The 17,327-nt window shown below is 51.4% G+C and overlaps 4 protein-coding genes across 4 annotated transcripts; 1 reads left to right on the top strand and 3 right to left on the bottom strand.

Annotated features, from left to right (window-relative positions):
• Positions 1 to 3,807: 3,807 nt before the first annotated feature.
• Positions 3,808 to 4,923, bottom strand: CTRU02_207638 (transcription factor; the record flags this gene model as incomplete). The annotated part of the gene is made up of 4 exons (XM_070204930.1): positions 3,808 to 4,385; positions 4,449 to 4,530; positions 4,588 to 4,650; positions 4,744 to 4,923. The coding sequence occupies 4 exons, from the start codon at positions 4,921 to 4,923 to the stop codon at positions 3,808 to 3,810; spliced, it is 903 nt and encodes a 300-aa protein (XP_070061463.1).
• A 4,120-nt stretch (positions 4,924 to 9,043) lies between these two features.
• CTRU02_207637 (sister chromatid cohesion protein eso1) lies at positions 9,044 to 11,066 on the bottom strand (the record flags this gene model as incomplete). Its single annotated transcript, XM_036727502.1, has 2 exons — positions 9,044 to 10,796; positions 10,849 to 11,066. 2 exons carry the CDS (start codon positions 11,064 to 11,066, stop codon positions 9,044 to 9,046), a joined length of 1,971 nt encoding a protein of 656 aa, XP_036580868.1.
• Positions 11,067 to 14,173: 3,107 nt separating this feature from the next.
• On the top strand, positions 14,174 to 14,311 carry CTRU02_207636 (uncharacterized protein; the record flags this gene model as incomplete). The annotated part of the gene is made up of 1 exon (XM_036727503.1): positions 14,174 to 14,311. The coding sequence occupies one exon, from the start codon at positions 14,174 to 14,176 to the stop codon at positions 14,309 to 14,311; it is 138 nt and encodes a 45-aa protein (XP_036580869.1).
• Positions 14,312 to 14,850: 539 nt separating this feature from the next.
• CTRU02_207635 (palmitoyltransferase pfa5) lies at positions 14,851 to 16,388 on the bottom strand (the record flags this gene model as incomplete). The annotated part of the gene is made up of 4 exons (XM_036727504.2): positions 14,851 to 14,934; positions 14,991 to 15,631; positions 15,691 to 16,131; positions 16,184 to 16,388. The coding sequence occupies 4 exons, from the start codon at positions 16,386 to 16,388 to the stop codon at positions 14,851 to 14,853; spliced, it is 1,371 nt and encodes a 456-aa protein (XP_036580870.2).
• Between the last annotated feature and the right edge of the window lie 939 nt (positions 16,389 to 17,327).

The raw sequence follows: 17,327 nt of genomic DNA, 5'->3' as shown, positions 1-17,327 counted from the left end.
ACCTTTCCCATCCATTGTAGCTCAAACCCCCGAAAGAAAAGCTCCCAGGGTCCCCGTCCCCTTCTACTTCCCACCTTACCCGACCCAGCAAAATGGCTGCTGAATCTTGTCTCCTGCCCAGCCGGGCTGCCACTACCGCTGCTATGTCTCCCCCTCCCCTTCTGCTTGCTCCCTTCAGGAACCCCTCCCCTCCATCCATCCCATACACTGGATTGCGAGTACACAGTTCAGCTCAACCCAGCGCTCATGCCTGCAGTGCACCTGCAACAGGGCTGCCCCCCGCTGCAAACCTCCTGAAAACTTTCTCCAACGGGCCAAATTTTCCATGCTGTGCCGTGTATGCCTTGGATCAGATCTACAACGAAAAAAAGGGGCTGTTGACCCTGAGTCTGCTTTCCTTCCGCATGAACCGAACGTGTATTTGTTTACTTGCTCAGCCTGAGCCTGCCTCCTTGCTTTGCCCCTCCCTCTGATCGTTCCCGGCAAAAAATGCCCCGTCCATCGGTGCGGGTCTTGTCTACCGACCGGAGAGGAATCGCCGGTGTGCCTCACAAGCCCATCCGGGATTCAGACAGCAGACATTTCTCTCTTCCCCCTTCGTTCCTATCATTCTTAATAATTTTACCGTATGAATTTCTTCTTTGATTCTCTTTTGTAATATGTACCCTTCATCACTATATTGTCGAGGTCAAATTCAAAAACGCCTAGACATCATAGCTGGAGGCCACGATTTTACTCTGTTCAACTGCACTCCGGGGAACCCGGTCCGAGCCTCGAGCAGATTAGCTGAGAGCCTCATCTTACTCGTGTTGTAATCCACAAAAGCCTGAGCCTCACTCATGCCCAAAGAAAGTAGCAAAGACACCATGATATGAAGAGGACCACTCTGGGCCATGCCCCCCCCCCCCCCCAAATGTCGACTGTCACCATATCATCCTCGCCCCCTTCTAGCCGTCTTCAGTGTGGGAAGCTGAGTTCTTAAAGTAAAACCTTACAACGCGTAGTTCTCGTGAGCAAAACCAAGAGTGCTGAAGAACACTGCCGGGACTACGGGGAGAAAATAAGCAAAAGGACAACGAGATACGCAGCCCAGTGCGCAAACTTGAAACGCATCAATTTTGAGCTGAAGAGATCGGTTCGTCTCCATTTTTTCACATGTCGACCTGCACAGTTGGCACACCACCACGACCTGATGGATCGTGATCATGTCTGTCACAAACTCTATATCTATCGCTGAAGGAACAGCTCGTGAACTAGACCCTGCGCGGTCCCAGGGCTGCTATGTCCAAGGGAACTCCCAAAACCCTTGTCAGGGGTGTCAACTTTGCCCAACTCTGACTGCCCTCCATCTACCAACTTTTCCCCACGCGAAGCGGCCCAGCACGGCGGTGCCTGGTGATTGACCTTTCAGGCACATGTACGCGCACGCACACGACCACCCTAATTATCAGTCTGTCGTGGTGTGTGACATCACATAGGGACGCAAGTAGCCAGGTTGATGCTGGGAGCTGTAGGCGCGATGCGACCGGCTTGGTATCAAGGCCCATATGGTTTAAAAATACCACAGCAGAGTTGATCCGTGTTCACAGTCAGGTTTAGAACTAATGAGACAAATCTCGACGAGTGGTACGTCACAGGAAACTTCCCAGTGCCATTTATTCAAGAGCCAAAAACCGCTTTCCATGTGCCGATAGCGCCAAAAATATCAAAATGATAAGTCGTTAAAATGATTCCACAGGATACGACACCGTATAAACCCCCTTGATTCTTCAAAGGAGAAAGACACCCTCTGCACGTTCATAAAATACCAACGCTCTCGATAGTATGCGTACAACCCCAAAGCCAGTTCCTCCCAATCAATCCAATCCAAAGTCCTCCAGCGTAGCCTTGCCAGCCTGACTTCACCGTATAATGGCCTGCGGAAATGAGTTAGTACTCCCGCGCTCGGTTTCCTGGATTGTAGAAGGCTGGTCCGTAATGGGAAATAAAAGTAAAACAAGGAATAGTGGTAACTAACGAGTTGTCCCGTGGGTATTATCGGGAGCATTCCATGTGGGTGTCCTCGGGAAGGATGATCCGGCGGCTCGCAAAAATGTGCTCCTTGGAGGCTATCCAGGGGTTGATACAATTTGGTTGATCTCCTAGGGGCGCCACAAAGGCAGTTTCAACCATCCATTATGGAAATCTCCAGTGGGAAGAATGAATCATCAGAACCGCCAGACAGGTTGTCCCATGGCAGGCTGCAGGTATGGGAGCTACGAGTGAATCGGAAGAAACCAGAGGTCGCATGCCGAGCCCAGCCGGAGTTGAAGCAGCAACAGAATCTCAATCCATGGAAATGAACTGGTGTGGCCCATAGCAGTGTGGAGAGTGCTTCCCGGGAATCTTGAAAGCTTACCCAAACAGGAGAGTTGGCTCTCCAAATCCAAGTTCTTATTTGGACTCATCGAGCCAACTTGGATCCAGTTGGGGTAGATGAGAACGTCCTGCCTGAGTATCAGAGCAAAGATATTTCCACGGCTGTCCGGGGGTGGTGGTACTGCCACGACTGAGTCCAGAGGCAGGTCTTTTCAGAGCCCTTTGTAAGAGCGAAATCCACGGTTGGTTTGTCCAGGCAGCTTGGTCTATAGCTTTTTGTCCAGGTGGTTTGAATGAGTCCGGGAAGTCCAGGCAAATATCCAGGCAGATGTCCGTAGTGATGAGATCCAGGAAAAGCAAGTCCAGCCGGGAGACTGTCGTGTTAGGTAAATGAGAAACCTCAGAAGACATAAACGAGATCCACGAGAATCCTCGGGAGATAGGGTTGCAGTCGTGTGAGCCGCTTCGAGGGGTTCACTAATATATACAATCCGGGGACTCACCTTACTGTCCAGATGCCGACCTCGCCGTTCTATTAGAAAGATCATGTTCACCCAGAACTCCGGAAGTCCAAGCAGGAAGAATGAAACCCAGACCAGGAGAAAGAGTAAAGTGACATCACGTTCCCACCTTCAGGAAGGATCCGGACAGCAAGATGATCCTCAATGAGCCGCCAACAGCCGACATAAATCATCTGAAAAGCGCCTTCTTTTTTCCGATCCAGGTCCTGGGGCCATAAACATGTGCAAGCAAGCCAGCCCCGCTTGTCACAGGGGCATTCAAATCGAATAGCAAAAAAATCGTAGGCCCATCCATATATGCAGTCGTGAAAAGTCCAGAAGTAGTATGCGGCAAAAGCCATTATTGGGGCGAAATCCGGGAAAGATGGTAGGGAAATCCGGTAAAGGTCCGAGTGGATATAGAGCCAAGGGGCTCTGAGCCAGACGCGGGGCCAAAAAACGCCAGCAAAGCCAGACAGCGGAGTGAAAGAGATGCAGACTTGCAACTCAGAAGGTGGTTTCCTCACCCCCTCCAGTCCAGGGAGGTTCTAACCGAGAGAAACAAATGATAAAAGAAGCCGACGCCGGAAATGAGTCCAAATCCCAGGGTCATTAGGAAGAAATTTCATAACGGACAACTCACGAGACGGGTATCTCATGCAGTCGGAATGCCTACAATTAACTCCGGGCATGGTAAGGTATTAGCGACGCGGACCGCGGTGGCGTTCGGACTGGTGATGCCTATCGGAATCCCTTTCACTGCGGCGGTGCGAGGAGGACGATCCACTGTTTCCCATCTGAGCATTGGAATTCGAAGGGGTAGCGGAAGTGCGAGGGGTGGGGGTTGTATCATACTGTGATCCTTGGCCTTGCGGAGGGTAAGAAGGGTGAGTTGAACCACCTGCTGGAGACGCTACATAATCAGAAGATGTCGGAGAGGATGGGGGGTTTAAGAGAGTTTATACGCACCGCGTCCGTACAATGGATCTTGAGACACCGACGCGGATCCGTAGGGCGCTGCGGATGAGGACGGGTAGTAGTTAGAAGGGTAGCCTGCTTGACCTTGAGATCCAGATTGGATGTAAGCCTGTCCCTGCTGGGTTGCCATGGTGGTAGGGATCCGTCCGGCCGTTCCAGAGGAGCCGTAGTAGTCAGGGCTACGCGAAGAAGCAGCCAAGTTCGTGTTGACGGCCGTGTAAGGGGGCTCTTGACCATATCCTCCAGGATGGCTCGGTGTTCCGGAGTACCTGGCGTCTCTAGGGTCCGGCTGGCTGTAAGCAGAGCCTGCGGGATAGGAATACCCGGCATTTGAGGGATAAGCAGAAGGAGTCTGCTGGGCGTACCCAGAAGCAGCCGCCGCCGCTCCGGGGTAGCTCTGCGAGGAGTTTCCTGAGTATCCTGGAGCTTGGGATCCTGGGTATCTGGGGGTGTTGTCATAGGAATCACGTCCTACGTCCGGGTAGCCAGCGGGGTCCGTAGGGCCATAATGTTGGCGCGCGGAATGAGTCTCCGACTGGCGGTACCCTGCTGTAGGGGAGTTAGATCGTCTCGACAAAGAGGGAGCCGCCGCATCTCTCGAGGCAAATGTACCTCCTTGGGTGTTCCGGGCGGCTTGCTGCCGCCTCTCTGCCTCCCACCGGGCAGAGTCGGCCTTCAAGTCATCAATCATAGCCTGGGGCCGTTGTATCAGCATGGGAGACGTAGAAGACTGGCGATCCAAGGGACTCACTGTTGTCAGGTTTCGGTACGCGGTAATGTAGTAGCCTTGAACGACCTGGCCTGTCTGAGGGTTCTATAGAGAGGGACCAAGTCAGAATTACTATTGCTTACGGGGGCACACGGTCATGACCGTCTGCCGGCCGGGTTGAACTGATAGGACGCATACCTCATAGTGTCCAGGTCGCACCAAAGCATCGTTTCCGAGGTAGCGGCAGATATCGGCGGTGATGACCTCGCGATCAATGCCATCTCTCGGGACGAAGTACTCGTTGGAGCGACCGCTGGTGGGGGGTGCGGCAGAAGAGCTGCCCGAAGGAGGGGCACCACGCGATGTTCTTGCCGACATAGTTGAGGAGAGTCGAAAAGGGTTGAACGGGGACGTGGACGAGGGCGACAGGTAAACAGAAGGGAACGAGAAGAGGGAATAAAAGGAGGAGGGGGGAACAGCAAGAAATGGGAATTTGTCGGCGAGATGGCGGAAAGAAAAAGAGAAAGACGAAAGCGCAAAAGCGGGCAGGGAGTGGGTGGTGGGAGAAGAAAAGGAACAGGCCAGAGTCTGGCTCTTTCCCTTGAGGGTGGGGATTGCTCGAAAAACCGGGACCCAGCGTCAAGTCACCTACGTGGACCAGTGGCCAGTGATCCGTCAGTGCTAAGTGGTGAGTGGTGAATGGTGAGTGGTCATCGGCACCCCCTCGCTCCTGGCGGACAAGACGGGGAGACGGGAGGCGGGAGAGAACGAGAGGTCCGGTTGGGGATGTACAGTACAGGACGTGTACACGGGACAGGACAGAGGCCCTCTATCTGTGTCGTATGCGTGCGTGTCTGGCCTCTCTCTTACTCTCTCACTCTCCGCTCTCTATGGCCCAACCCAAAAAAAAAAAAAAAAAACAAAAAAAAAAAGGTACAAGGCCGTAGTTGGTGACCATAGTCGCCTCGGGACTGATCAGAGAGACAGGGCTTGTTGGTACCACGTTGCTGGCTGACAGTCCCGTGCGGCTTTTCCCTGGCGCTCCAGCAAAACCCCGGCAACTTGGAAAATCTACCACTCTTCTATCTGTACCTCCCTAGACCTGGGCCAGGAGAGGAGGGGGTGGGTGGTGGTGCGTCCTTGGTGTGGCCTAGTCTGGCCTGGCTGACCGATGAGAGCCTGCCTACGCCTAGCCTGCGTCTTGCTTTGGTGGGAAAAATGACCAACAATGAGCCAGTGAGAGACGACCGGCCAGGACCAAAATTAAGTAGCACGAAAGAAAAGAGGCGGAGGGCGGTTGGGCGGCAGCAGGGAAGCTGGGTGGCGGCCGCTATGAGTGGATGGAGACGGGATGAGGTGCAGCTGGAGGTTGGGCAGCCTGAAAGGGATACCGAGGACCTTGTTTGTACCTCCGTCTGGCATGAGTATCTCTACTTGTACTGGCTCTACCCTGGAGAATGTAACGCGCACACTAATATAATCTCTCCCCAGAGTGAGCAATGTTATGTCCTTACGCTCTTGACCATGTTTGGCGGTTTCCAGCTCGCGCGCCAATGCCAACATAATAGGTACCATACGATGAGGAGTAACGGTAAACGTAAATGCCGAATAGACAAAGTATTCTTCCGACCTTATGAGGTTTGCAAGGAGCAAGGCGACCGGACTGTTACTAGAAGCAAAGCCGCTGAGCGTTATTTTCTATTTTATTTTTCAACAGCAGAGATGCGCCACAAAGTCACAAAGAAGCAACCTGATGTTAAAACTGTCTTTCAACTGCCGCCACCGTAATCCGCTTGGTCAAAAATTGGGTGTCTGCCAAGCTGAAGTGAGATGAGGTAATCGTTCAGGCCTTTTTCAGGTTTCTCCTAAACCCTCGCGTGTGAGCGTTAGGGTGCCTGATCAGCGGCTGGTGGTCCCCGTTGGTTGCCGTTGTGGGCGCTGTACGTAAGACGAGTCAGAGGCAACCGAGGGGGAGGTGGGTGGCCTGCTGTGCCTGGTAGGGCTCAACATTCCATAAGACCCAAAAAAGCCAGTCTACATGTGCAATACGCAGTCGTGTCCGTTTTCTCCCAGAATAAAATACGGAACGGTGATCAACTGCGGTGAAGTCCAACGAAAGGAACTGTTCATGGGATCGCTATTTCGGTTTCATCGCACGGGGCCCCCGTTCTGTAGTGGTATGTTTTGTTTGTCACTGCCTCCGCCCTTTCAATCTGAAGTGGCGAGGCTATTTGATGCCCAATTCAACGTGTGTGGATAAGTGGGGCGCGCGCGGAAGAGCCGAGGGAACCAGTGACTGAGATTCAGAGACAGAGTCAAAGTCAACAAGCTCTATTCGTTCCAATGCGCGTGCCGTGCGGTGTAGTCTAGACGCTTGGAAGTGATTCAAGTGTCGCAGCTCGTGCCTTTGCTAGGACAGGGCATCATCAAGTCTGCTCTGGTCCCTGATATCTGAGGGTTCTACAGAGATCTAGACCGTTGGTGCCGAAAACTCTCAGATGAGAATTTTCCATGCTGCTGAGGCTGAAATACAAAATCATCAGCTTGGGATGAGGAAGCTTGGGGAAGATGTGGCTCGTGAGTAGCCCCGGCTGGACCGGCCTATCTCGTTTTAGGTCCTCGCTGGGATGTTCTTGGAACGGTTAACTGCTAGCGCAGTGGCCCTTGGGCAGATGCGCGATTTGGTCTTGGTAGTCTTCTCCTCAATTCGCTTCCGCATTGCCCCAAGACGGATTGGGGGTTATAACCTACACTCGGAATTCAGAGAGTGGTACCAAACGATATGATATAACATGAGTATTCGTTCCACCTTGGACCGCTGCTGGGAGAGAGCAGATCGCAATCCTGAATATGGAAACGTCTTGCCCAAAACATTGGCCCTGTTGAGCATGGGTTTCTCTTTCCTCGAAAGCGCGAGAGGAAACGCTCAGAGTTTGGTTTCTGGCTGAAAAGCCATGCCGGTTACTCGCACTCCCTTTCCAACTTCATCAACCTGTCCGACCCAGTTCCTGGTGCCTCAAAAGCTAGGCTATCCCAGCCTTTTTGATAGCAATACTCCAAACCGTCCGACAGCGCAACACGCAGTAAGTAGAACCTGACTTGAGTTTCCCACCCAACTGACTAGAACCAAGATCTGTACCAGTCGCGGAGTGGATGATGACGATGGCCTTCCCTGGCTTGTCTTGTTTTGCCACCTGATACTTTGAGACACCAGCTGCTAATGACTGCGATTTGTTAGTTGCGCCTCTAATGAATGCTGAGGCAATCTGTGCGAGCGGCCTCTTCAGTCCAACGATCCTCATCGTTGCGAACCCAACCAGCGTAATCAACGTCGTGTGGTTGGCCTTCGTCGAATCGGCCATTCACTTCTTCTGTCCGGACTGAAAGGCATCCACTCTGTAAGTCGCTTATGATTGATTCTCCCTTTCCATCCTAAACGAACCACGGTCGGCGAAGACGCATGTGCGCATGCAACCAAGTGTGCGTGGATAATTCGTAGAATCAATGACAGACAGCCCGCTGTGGTAATGGAGCTTGGTAACTTGGTAACGGTGGTTGGCGTCGTTGGGTATCAATGCTTTGCGCCAAAATAATTGTGGCCCAACCCACATTAGCCCAAAGATGCCTAACTCTTAGCCAATCATCGACAGGCGCTATCGGGACTGTGACGGTATGACCCCTACGCATTCAAAACGATACGTGAACAGGAGATCTAGCATTCTCGTGGAAGAAGCCTCAGTTTGAGGCATGGTATGCACTTCTCAGCCCTGACGTACGCTCCTACTCATGCTGCGTAGTCATGTCTATCTGTCTCCTCTCATCATTCACGATTTGTCGACCTGGCCCCATCATATCTATGGCGGCTCGCCGGGCATTGTCCCTGACACTCTGCTCCCATTATCCCAAGTAAGGGAATCCGATCATGTCGCGGATGGCTGCAGTCGGAAGTTGGGATGACGACACTGACGGGTAACTTTCCTCCACGTGGATCCATCAATTGTATCGCCTGCGCCTCCGGACGCCTTCGATTACATGTTTGTCCCTGTCTTGTCAGGCTGTCGTGGCCCGCCAAGTTTCCAGGTCATATTAGTAAAATGCGACCCAGCCCAAATCCAGAACCATCTCTATGGTTAATGAATATGTCCTTTGTGTAGGATCAGCTCGTAGATAAGCAAGTTACCTCGTTCATATACCCAGACTTAGGTTTGCAAGGCAACCGGATCTTGATTCTGGTTGAATATCGTCCCTGGTCTGTGGATCCCACCATCCGACGTTCTCGGTGGCGTTCCCATAGTGGGCAGAATGTGAACTCAGCGCCTGACAAGAATCAGTCTTTCAGATTCATCGGGGACTTGATCTTCGATTAGTGGTACTGCGATGACCCTTGAATGTGCGCTCCAGGGCGCGAAGTTGCCAATACTGGTCGGGTATCAGGCGGTAGGACCCGCTCGACAAACTTTTCACCGTAGTATTGGAGCCCATGGTGTTTTGTCGGGGCTCATCCAAACTTCAACCTGCTCTGTCCTTGTTCGAGTTTGCCTCCACGACCCCCTCCTCGCTTGGCTGATGCTCCTGATGTCTTTGCCCCGGAGCGCACGGCGGAGGTGCGGTTGGCAAATACGGTATTGCCACGTTCCTCCTCCTGAAGGTCTTTGGCAAAATGCCAGTCCTCGTGGCTTTGGTGTTCTTCTGGCGTTTCAAAGCCTGTGTTGCAACGCGAGCATACGAAGGGTGTGGTTCGCCGCTGGTGATTACTATTTTGGCCTTGGTCCCACAGGCCCTCAATCGTAAGAGTAGCCGCTGTGGGATCCCCAGTCGTGACCTCATCCTGCAATTTGGCATCATTGTCGGCGGTTGCATTGAAGGGCGACACTTCGTTGTCAATGGAAACATCCCGCGTGAAGAAGCGATGGATTGACCCCCCCTCCATCCGGCGGCGTTTGGCCGGCTTGTCCTCTACTGGCAACGGATGGCTTGCTTCGCGACCACCTTGCTTTAAAGCCTGGGCTTCATCGCCTTTGAGCAGAAAGGCGCCGATGCCCCTGTTGCCCGTGACACCGTCTTCGAATCCTCCAACGCTCAAACTTAAGTTGGCGCAGGGCCAAACACTGCCTTCTGCTATTATTTGATTCAGAAGGTTCTTTGCCAGATCGAAGAGTGTCTGCTCGTCAAGAGCTCTGCCCTGTGGGATTGGGGCCTGGCGTGATTTTGTTTGGCCAGCGTGACGGTGATGCAAGTTTATCGTTCTCGGTCGCCGTTTGTTTTCCAAAACTCCCTCTTCAACCAAACGGGCGAAAATGTCTGCCACAAAGATTCTAAGCCATCTGCAAGCCTGTTCCGGGGTGTCGATGTAGGGCCGGAAAGATTTCGCCGAAAGCATCGACTTGATTTGTGTCCGAGAATTAACTTCGCTTGTGTCGATGCCCCGAATGGTATTGTAAACCCAGGTTCCCGTATCATGTCCCAATTTTGTTTTCATCTCGTCTAACGGAATGGTAAGGAGTTCACTGACAGCGTCAGTGTTGAAAGTTGTCACCACGTTCTCGCCAAGCTTTCCTCCGAGGTTGCGAATCTTGGTAAACTTGAAGTCGGATAGGAACTGATCCACAGCTCGGTTCCGGATCACAGTCTGCTGGTTGGGCTTCTTGTGGCCAGAACCCAACTTGCTGAGGAGCTTGTTCTTGGCAATGCCTCCAGAGCATGTGTATTGGAGCTTCTCTAGAATCTGGCTTCGCACGCCCCGTACGATCTCAGACCCAATGAGGATCGCCACATCGTCCCAATCCGGGTCGACAGACTCTTCCTCCTCGTTCAAGTCGATGAGGGCGTCTGCTTTCCAATCCAACGCAACCACGGAAGGCCTCGGCAAACTCTCTGTCGGATCATCGTAAGGGGGCGGGTTACCAAGTTCTGGGAATCTCTCCAGCAAAACGGAGTGCACCTGAGCAGACAGGTCCAGAAAAACCTCATCGATACTCGCTTTCTCGACCTTTTGAAGTTCTTGAGGTAAACTCTCTTTAATGACAGCCAGAATCTTTCTAGACTCCAACCGATATGAATCGAGAGATACCTTGTCACTCTGGATATGAGCGGCGGCATCATCACGGTAAGCCCATCTATCTTCGCCCTCTCGCCATGTCGCCACATGCTGGGCAATCAGAGTGGGACACTTCTTCTTGGCTTCAGCCAGTGTACAATGGCGACCGATACCATGTTCACGTGCCGGGTAGTTAACGGCGATAAGCCCTTGCCTGGAAATTCGTTAGGCACAAAGAAATTTACCAGCATGAAGTTTTTACGGACCATTGCTGGACGGCTAGAGGCTGGTCCTTTGGCACACCTAAACGAACCATTTCACATTGCGCGTAGAAGGCATCCAGATCAATGTGAGCGATGACCCGTAATGGACAAGATGTGTTATAAGCGGCCAGTTGAGATAAATGCCGATAGGTGAAGTTAGATTTGCGCCTGCTCGTGCCAGGAATAGGGGAAGAATCCCGAAATGGCTGCGAGGACGACATGGTTTCGAGAGTCGCAGTAGACGGGAGTTGGCGGGGTTGCCGAAGTTCAGCGGCGGTCTGGTATAACAAGCATTGGTTCAGAATTACGGTGGGTATTGTCGGGCTTGTTGTTGCGCAACATGCAAGGTCTCAGTGAGTGGCTTTGTCAGTGGGAAGTAAATTGGTCGATGATGGCCGTTGCACAGATATTTCTCTGCGCTTGCTGGTTGGCTCGAACGCGCTCCTAGACGCGCCTGCTGGTACTGATCTCCAATAACCCTGACTTGCCGCACGCACGCTTGTTAGTGTCAACTTGCGACCCACTTTTCACCACCGATGATGCGCAGATATACCATGTGTGGGCCGTTGTCCGATCTTTTGGCGCCTGTTGCAACAACAATGAGAGGTTGGAATGAAGTTATTGCTACGGATACAGCCGAGAACAATAAAAAGACGATGTATTTAATGTTACTTACCCAAAAATCTTATCTGTTAATCCCTCGTCTGCTTAGATCATTTACATGTGACCAATTGCCAAACGCTAATTGGCCATGTTATGCCTAGATGTTACATCAGATGTTAGTGTGTGGTGATTTACATCCGTCGCGTTGCCCAGCCTGATTTTATACGGAATTTGAAGGGGTTGTCCGCGTGGGTAGTCTTGCTACTCTAACAGTGGTGCGTAAACCGGAGGCTTGAGATATCGTTTTCCAATGAGAGCCGTCATGTCAGTAATGTAGGATGCTGAGTGTAGAGCGTGTAAGTCGGGGTCCATCCTGCGGGCTCTCTTCACAACCACACGCCCATCACTCACACGGTATAATAACTACGGTAATTGCCCCCTGGCTGGCTGTTTGAATGTTTCAGTAGGACCTACAGTAAATCTTAGCATCAGACACGTAGATGCTGTTCACAAAAAGTGTGCAACCAACAATCAGTGCTTGGGAATATGGGCGTCAGGACCTTTGATGCCGTGAGACTTGCCTCAGTCACATAAATGAAGGCACGGATCCTTCAAAATACAGGCAGAAGTCTTTGGGATGATACCACATACGGACACGACCCCAAATACCATGCCAAGAAGCCATCAGTCTTCTGTCAGCACCCCAATCCTACTTTGGCCGGATTCACTCACAAACAGAAACTGTGATTCCCTCAGACGCCCTACTCATGTGCAACCACTTCCTGGTATGATTCCGATCACCTCTGAAAGGCAGAAAGTGGACACACGCAATCAAACCGGCGCCAAAACACGCCCAACTGTGCCCGTTGGCCTTCTCTGACACGATTGGCAAAGCTACAAGCCGCAAGTTACAGGCCCGCATCCCCGAACAAGAGCCTTTTACAATTAATTAGCGTACCACATGGCCAGTACACTGCCACGACTTTTCATTGAGTAATATTTCGCGAACAAGGCCTACGGCCAGGTAATTATTTTATTTTTATTTTTGCCCATTTGCTCGCTGACATGAATACTCGAAGTCCAACCAATGCCAGATGCGCTGTGCAATGTTGTAGGGCTGCATGCTGCAAAGGCTGGCATTCAACCACGACGGCGGGGCTAGTAACGCATCTTCATATGGGTGATACAGATCAGTTTCTTCTCAATGCAACGACCTACTAAGAAAGCTAAACCAGGATATGTCTCTTTGTGGCCGCATGAAATGTGTTCCACCTGTCAAGATTCAAACTGCATGACCTGCAAGTATTCACTAAGCAAAGCGTGCTCTTAAAGTGCAAAAATGTCGGCAGTATGATGCAATTATTCGTTACACCTACAGGCGAGCCTCGTTGACACAACAAGGCAACTGACCAGCCTGAAACCCCGGCTTTGCGGCGAACCGGTCATCTGGAATGTTGCCTCGATACTCGCCAAGAGACCGGTTCAGAAAGTATCTGTTTACTGACAAAGTTCCCCTGTGAGCCAATATTGGACGCTTTCTTCCATGGAAGCATCACATGTCTGGGGTGAAATCACCTTCATCAATGATTCATCATATCGGCTCATTTTCTACGTCTCAACTCCTTATTGCCTATGCTCTCCGATTGGTTGTGCCTTGGTTTCGATCATCGCGGTGGATAAGCAAGCGCGCGTGATCCTAGATATGGAGTCATTGTTGCTTGCTAGGTGGGAGGGAGTCGTCACAGGCTGTCGGAGGTAGACCGAGAAGACGTCCGGTATTTGACCAAACAAAACCATCCAACGCTCTTCTGGAATGCCACAGGCTGTGGGTCTCTGGCTGCCTTCTGTTGTTGCCTCACCCGAACTACAAGCCACTGAAGCGGCACTTCTGTCATTTACCTCGGGCCTCCTCCAAACTTGGACTACTCCGAGTCGGTCTACGGGCCGGCAGGGATGGGTGTTCCGCATTTCAAACACCGCGAGTGAATTCCTTCAACGTGATTAGCTCTTTGCTCAACCAGGATTCGGGCATCCCGCGGTGGCTTCGATATGCGTCAGGTGGAGGACACATCTAGTCAGCCGTGTCAGATCCCTCATTTCCTTTGGATTCGTCTTTACACCAGTAAGAGCTCGTCAACGGCCGGCTTCCAGTATGCCTGAATCAAAATATCCACGGCAGGCTTTGAGGAGTTTGACGGTCCTACCTATAGGCTCTGAGACAGCCACAAGATCCAGTACACCCATTGAATCTTGGACGGGTGTTGAGCTTCCGGATTGGGTCTGTTATTCCATAAAGATTCGTTCGGAGCAAGTCCATGGATTCATGATGGCAGTGGCTCATGTAAAGTTTGCGACTCTCAAAACTTGAGGTATATAACGAGTGTATAAAGTGGGTGTTTCAGACAAGAATAGCTGGATCTATCAGCTCTGCTATCAGGCTCTATGGGGCTTGTAGAATGAAATCATATTTCATACTTTTGCTTATTTAAAACACCCTCATCGTGAAATATATCCGGCTTTCTCAGAAACTTGGGTCACTGCAGTCTCTTGTCAAAACTCCCACAGCCGAGAGCTTGACTTGCATGTCACGCCCAAGCGAACGTCATGTCAGACAAATGGGGGATCTATTACCACCTTAAGAGGATTCTAACGGTGATACAGGTCTCACAACGGCAACAACACTGATACAGAAGCCGAGGAACTGCCTCCGCATCGCAACAAGTCTATGCCAGACGGGTCTTGGAAATGTTGTGACTGCAGCCAGACCAACAACAGTGAGCTTTGTGGGACGGATGAGAAGGGCAACATGAAGTGTACAAACGGCTGTGGCCACGCGAGATGCGAGAACTGTTCAGATCCCTAACTCGGAGTGTTGAAGTTCTACAATCACAGATGCTTTAATTTGGGGATTTACCTTCTCCTATTCCTACACCAAGAATATAGGCTTCCTCAACTACGCAAGACACAGCAGACCTTACTAGCGAGACTTCCTGGCGAGGTAGATCAAGTGTTTGAATTATAGACAATATAGCACATTACCAAAGGAGCCAAAAAACATTTACGAGCTTCATCAAGATTGCTTATAACTCTATACCATCCAGTGAAAGATAACCGCATCAGCAGTTCGGACAAAGACAAGATTCGCATGTAGAGAAGTCGCCACAAACTCACCATCTTAAAGTAATCCATTAAAATGCTCTCAATATGCAATGCAATTGTTCTGCTGGTGACGGCAGACGATTTGGTCTCGGTTGACTGCGTACTTGTGGTTAGTGATTGGCTCAAAAGGCCGTCGAGTGGCCCAACAGCGGTTTCACAGGCATCCACCAACTACGGCATCGCAACAACGTTCAAGGGGAATGTACAGACTCATATTTTGTACTGAATTAAGTATTATACAAATCATTTAACCGTAAAGGCGACCTTGGCTAAGAAGACCAGAAAAAACAGACGCTGAACCCTCTTGACACTGCCAATAGCGGCCCACTAACACCAAATTATGCCGTACTGGGTATCTTCGATATCTATCAATGACTACTTACCCTCAATTCCTGCATCTCGACCTCATTTGACGGTTGATTAGGATCCCTTAGCCCATGTCTCGCCCTCAGAGCCTGCAATACTGGACCCATCTCGTAATCGCTGTGCATGCTATCGTGAATAGCGCAAGGCGATCCGCGTATGGGTAGGAGCCAATCAATCAAACTGTTCCCCATGACTGAGGTCCAGTTTCTCCTCCACCCAAGGTCCCAGGGGTTCTCGTCCGGCTCGGTTGAAACAACAGCAAACACTCTCGTTGCGAGGCGGTCTCGGGGAGAGGTGCTATCGACAGTGCCGTCCGAAGATGTTGGGACGCCTTGCGGGTACTTTGGCAGGGGATATGTGACTATCCCATATCCACTTCCTGAAACCGTGTTGTTGGGGACTCGGAGCGCTAGCTGATGCGTCCACGACTTACGAAGGGCATCGATGTTGGTTATGTTGAGGAATATGAAACGCCAGGATGTTGCTGTCATAAGAAACGTGAACAAACCAAAGAAGCCGGCAATGGCAACGCCTGATATGGTCCGGCCGTCAATAGAGCCATCCCGCAATTGTCTCGAGAGGCAGTAAGCTGCCGTCGCAAGTGAAATAGTGCAGTAAAGAGTGCAGTAAAAGGTAAACTGAGCAAAGAATTTGAACGCTACACCGAATTAGCACAACATTTACTTGATCGTAACTTGTAGAGCGTCGTTCACCCACAAGTTTCTGACACCATACCACCGACCCAAGGGCAATAGTGGTCCATCTTTCGCACACATCGCCCGACTTCGCTGGAGTGATGGGCACGATCGGGTTTCCAGTTGCGACATTCGGAGCACCACTTTGGCCGTCCGTCGCTCTCGCATACAAATACGTCTCTGCTGTAAAATTCTTCCAATCCGGGGCTGTCCGGGTTCTGGTCAGGACCGGTGAAGTACGGCTGGCTCTCTAGGTCTCCCTCCTTCCTTCGCTTCCGCCTTTGGCTCGATTCTCTCGCAGGTAGTTGTGCCTGGGGGCCCAGAGGAACTAGACCAGGATCTTTTTTGATCTTCAGGAAGGTTCGAAGGTAGGTCACGATCGTGAGAATGTAGAAAAAGAGGTAAATGGTTATCGTCGCGATAGCTGTACCAACCTCGCCTCTGTTCCTATAAAGGTAGTCGACTACACGTGCAATCAGCGTAAGGATACTTTCAGGGATTGGGGAGTTGCTGACCTCCCAGGTAGGCGACAATCACGTAAGTAGCGTAGCCACTGGTGCCGGTTATTATGATGGGGATGATGCGCGTCACCCATCGCGAAGCACATTTCGTGCTGGTGGCTGCCGACATTGCGATCGCCCAATCATTGCCGAAGCATCGAGAGTCGTTGTCGGAATCGGAGACTAGTAAAGTGTACGAGAAGGAAGTCGGTCGGCGCATTCGACGGGCTTAGGGGCCGCGTCAGTTGAAGCGGGCAATGCGCAGAATTTAAAGTGTCGTCACCACAGGTCGGCGCTTGGAAGTTGGAGTCGACCGAGTGACCTGACGGGACGGCGGCCGAAAATGCGTCTAGGCGACAGGGGTCTCGGCAAGAGGGATGGAGACGCCAATTTCCACAGGGCTTACAGGGCGGGTGCGGCAGGAAGCGCTGCAGAAGAATGCATTGTTTTGCCAAAGTGGAACATTTCAGCCCTACAACATACAGTGCACCTGCCCTGACAGATATCAGATTACCTCTAAGTTCCCTCCGCTAATATTCACTATCTCGCTGGACCTTTCTCCCACGTCTCGACACTTGCAATGGACAGGCGCTTTCCTGTTTGCTGGGGGTTCTCGTTTACATGATCACGCAAGCCATCTTGGTGTCCAGTTTCCTTCTCGTTCTAAAAGAATTTTGTGTGCCCCTACTCCATCCCTCATCGGCTAGGTGGATATTTATCCTTTCCAGGCATACAGCCTAGTACTAGGTTTGGGTAAACATCCGCCCCATCTTCGTCCGTAGAAACACTAACTAACAGACAATAAAAATCCGTCATGAGTTTTGCCGAGCCAATAGCGCCATCTCACTGGCTTACCTTGCAACGACCTTCCCTTGGGTAGCTGTGAGCCGCAATGGTTACGTTTGTTGCAGCTGCCACTATTTCGAACACCAGCTGTCATGCCCCAAGAAGAGCATATTGTGGCGCATGTTTCAGCTGTTGCGGAGTCAATACTGCATTTGGGTTCAGCTCGCAGCCATTATGGGTGACTTCGGAGTAATACACCAGCCCCTGATACCGAATGACTGAGATTTACTACGCGAGGGCTGGCGAGAATTTCAGCAGCTACTTGATCACTTATTGAAATAAACACTTTGGGTTCATCCGCAGACACCATCGA

The sequence above is a fragment of the Colletotrichum truncatum genome (genome assembly GCF_014235925.2).
Source record: "Colletotrichum truncatum strain CMES1059 chromosome Unknown Contig_0004, whole genome shotgun sequence".
Lineage (NCBI taxonomy): Eukaryota > Fungi > Ascomycota > Sordariomycetes > Glomerellales > Glomerellaceae > Colletotrichum > Colletotrichum truncatum.
This window is presented reverse-complemented; position numbering and strand designations above follow the sequence as displayed.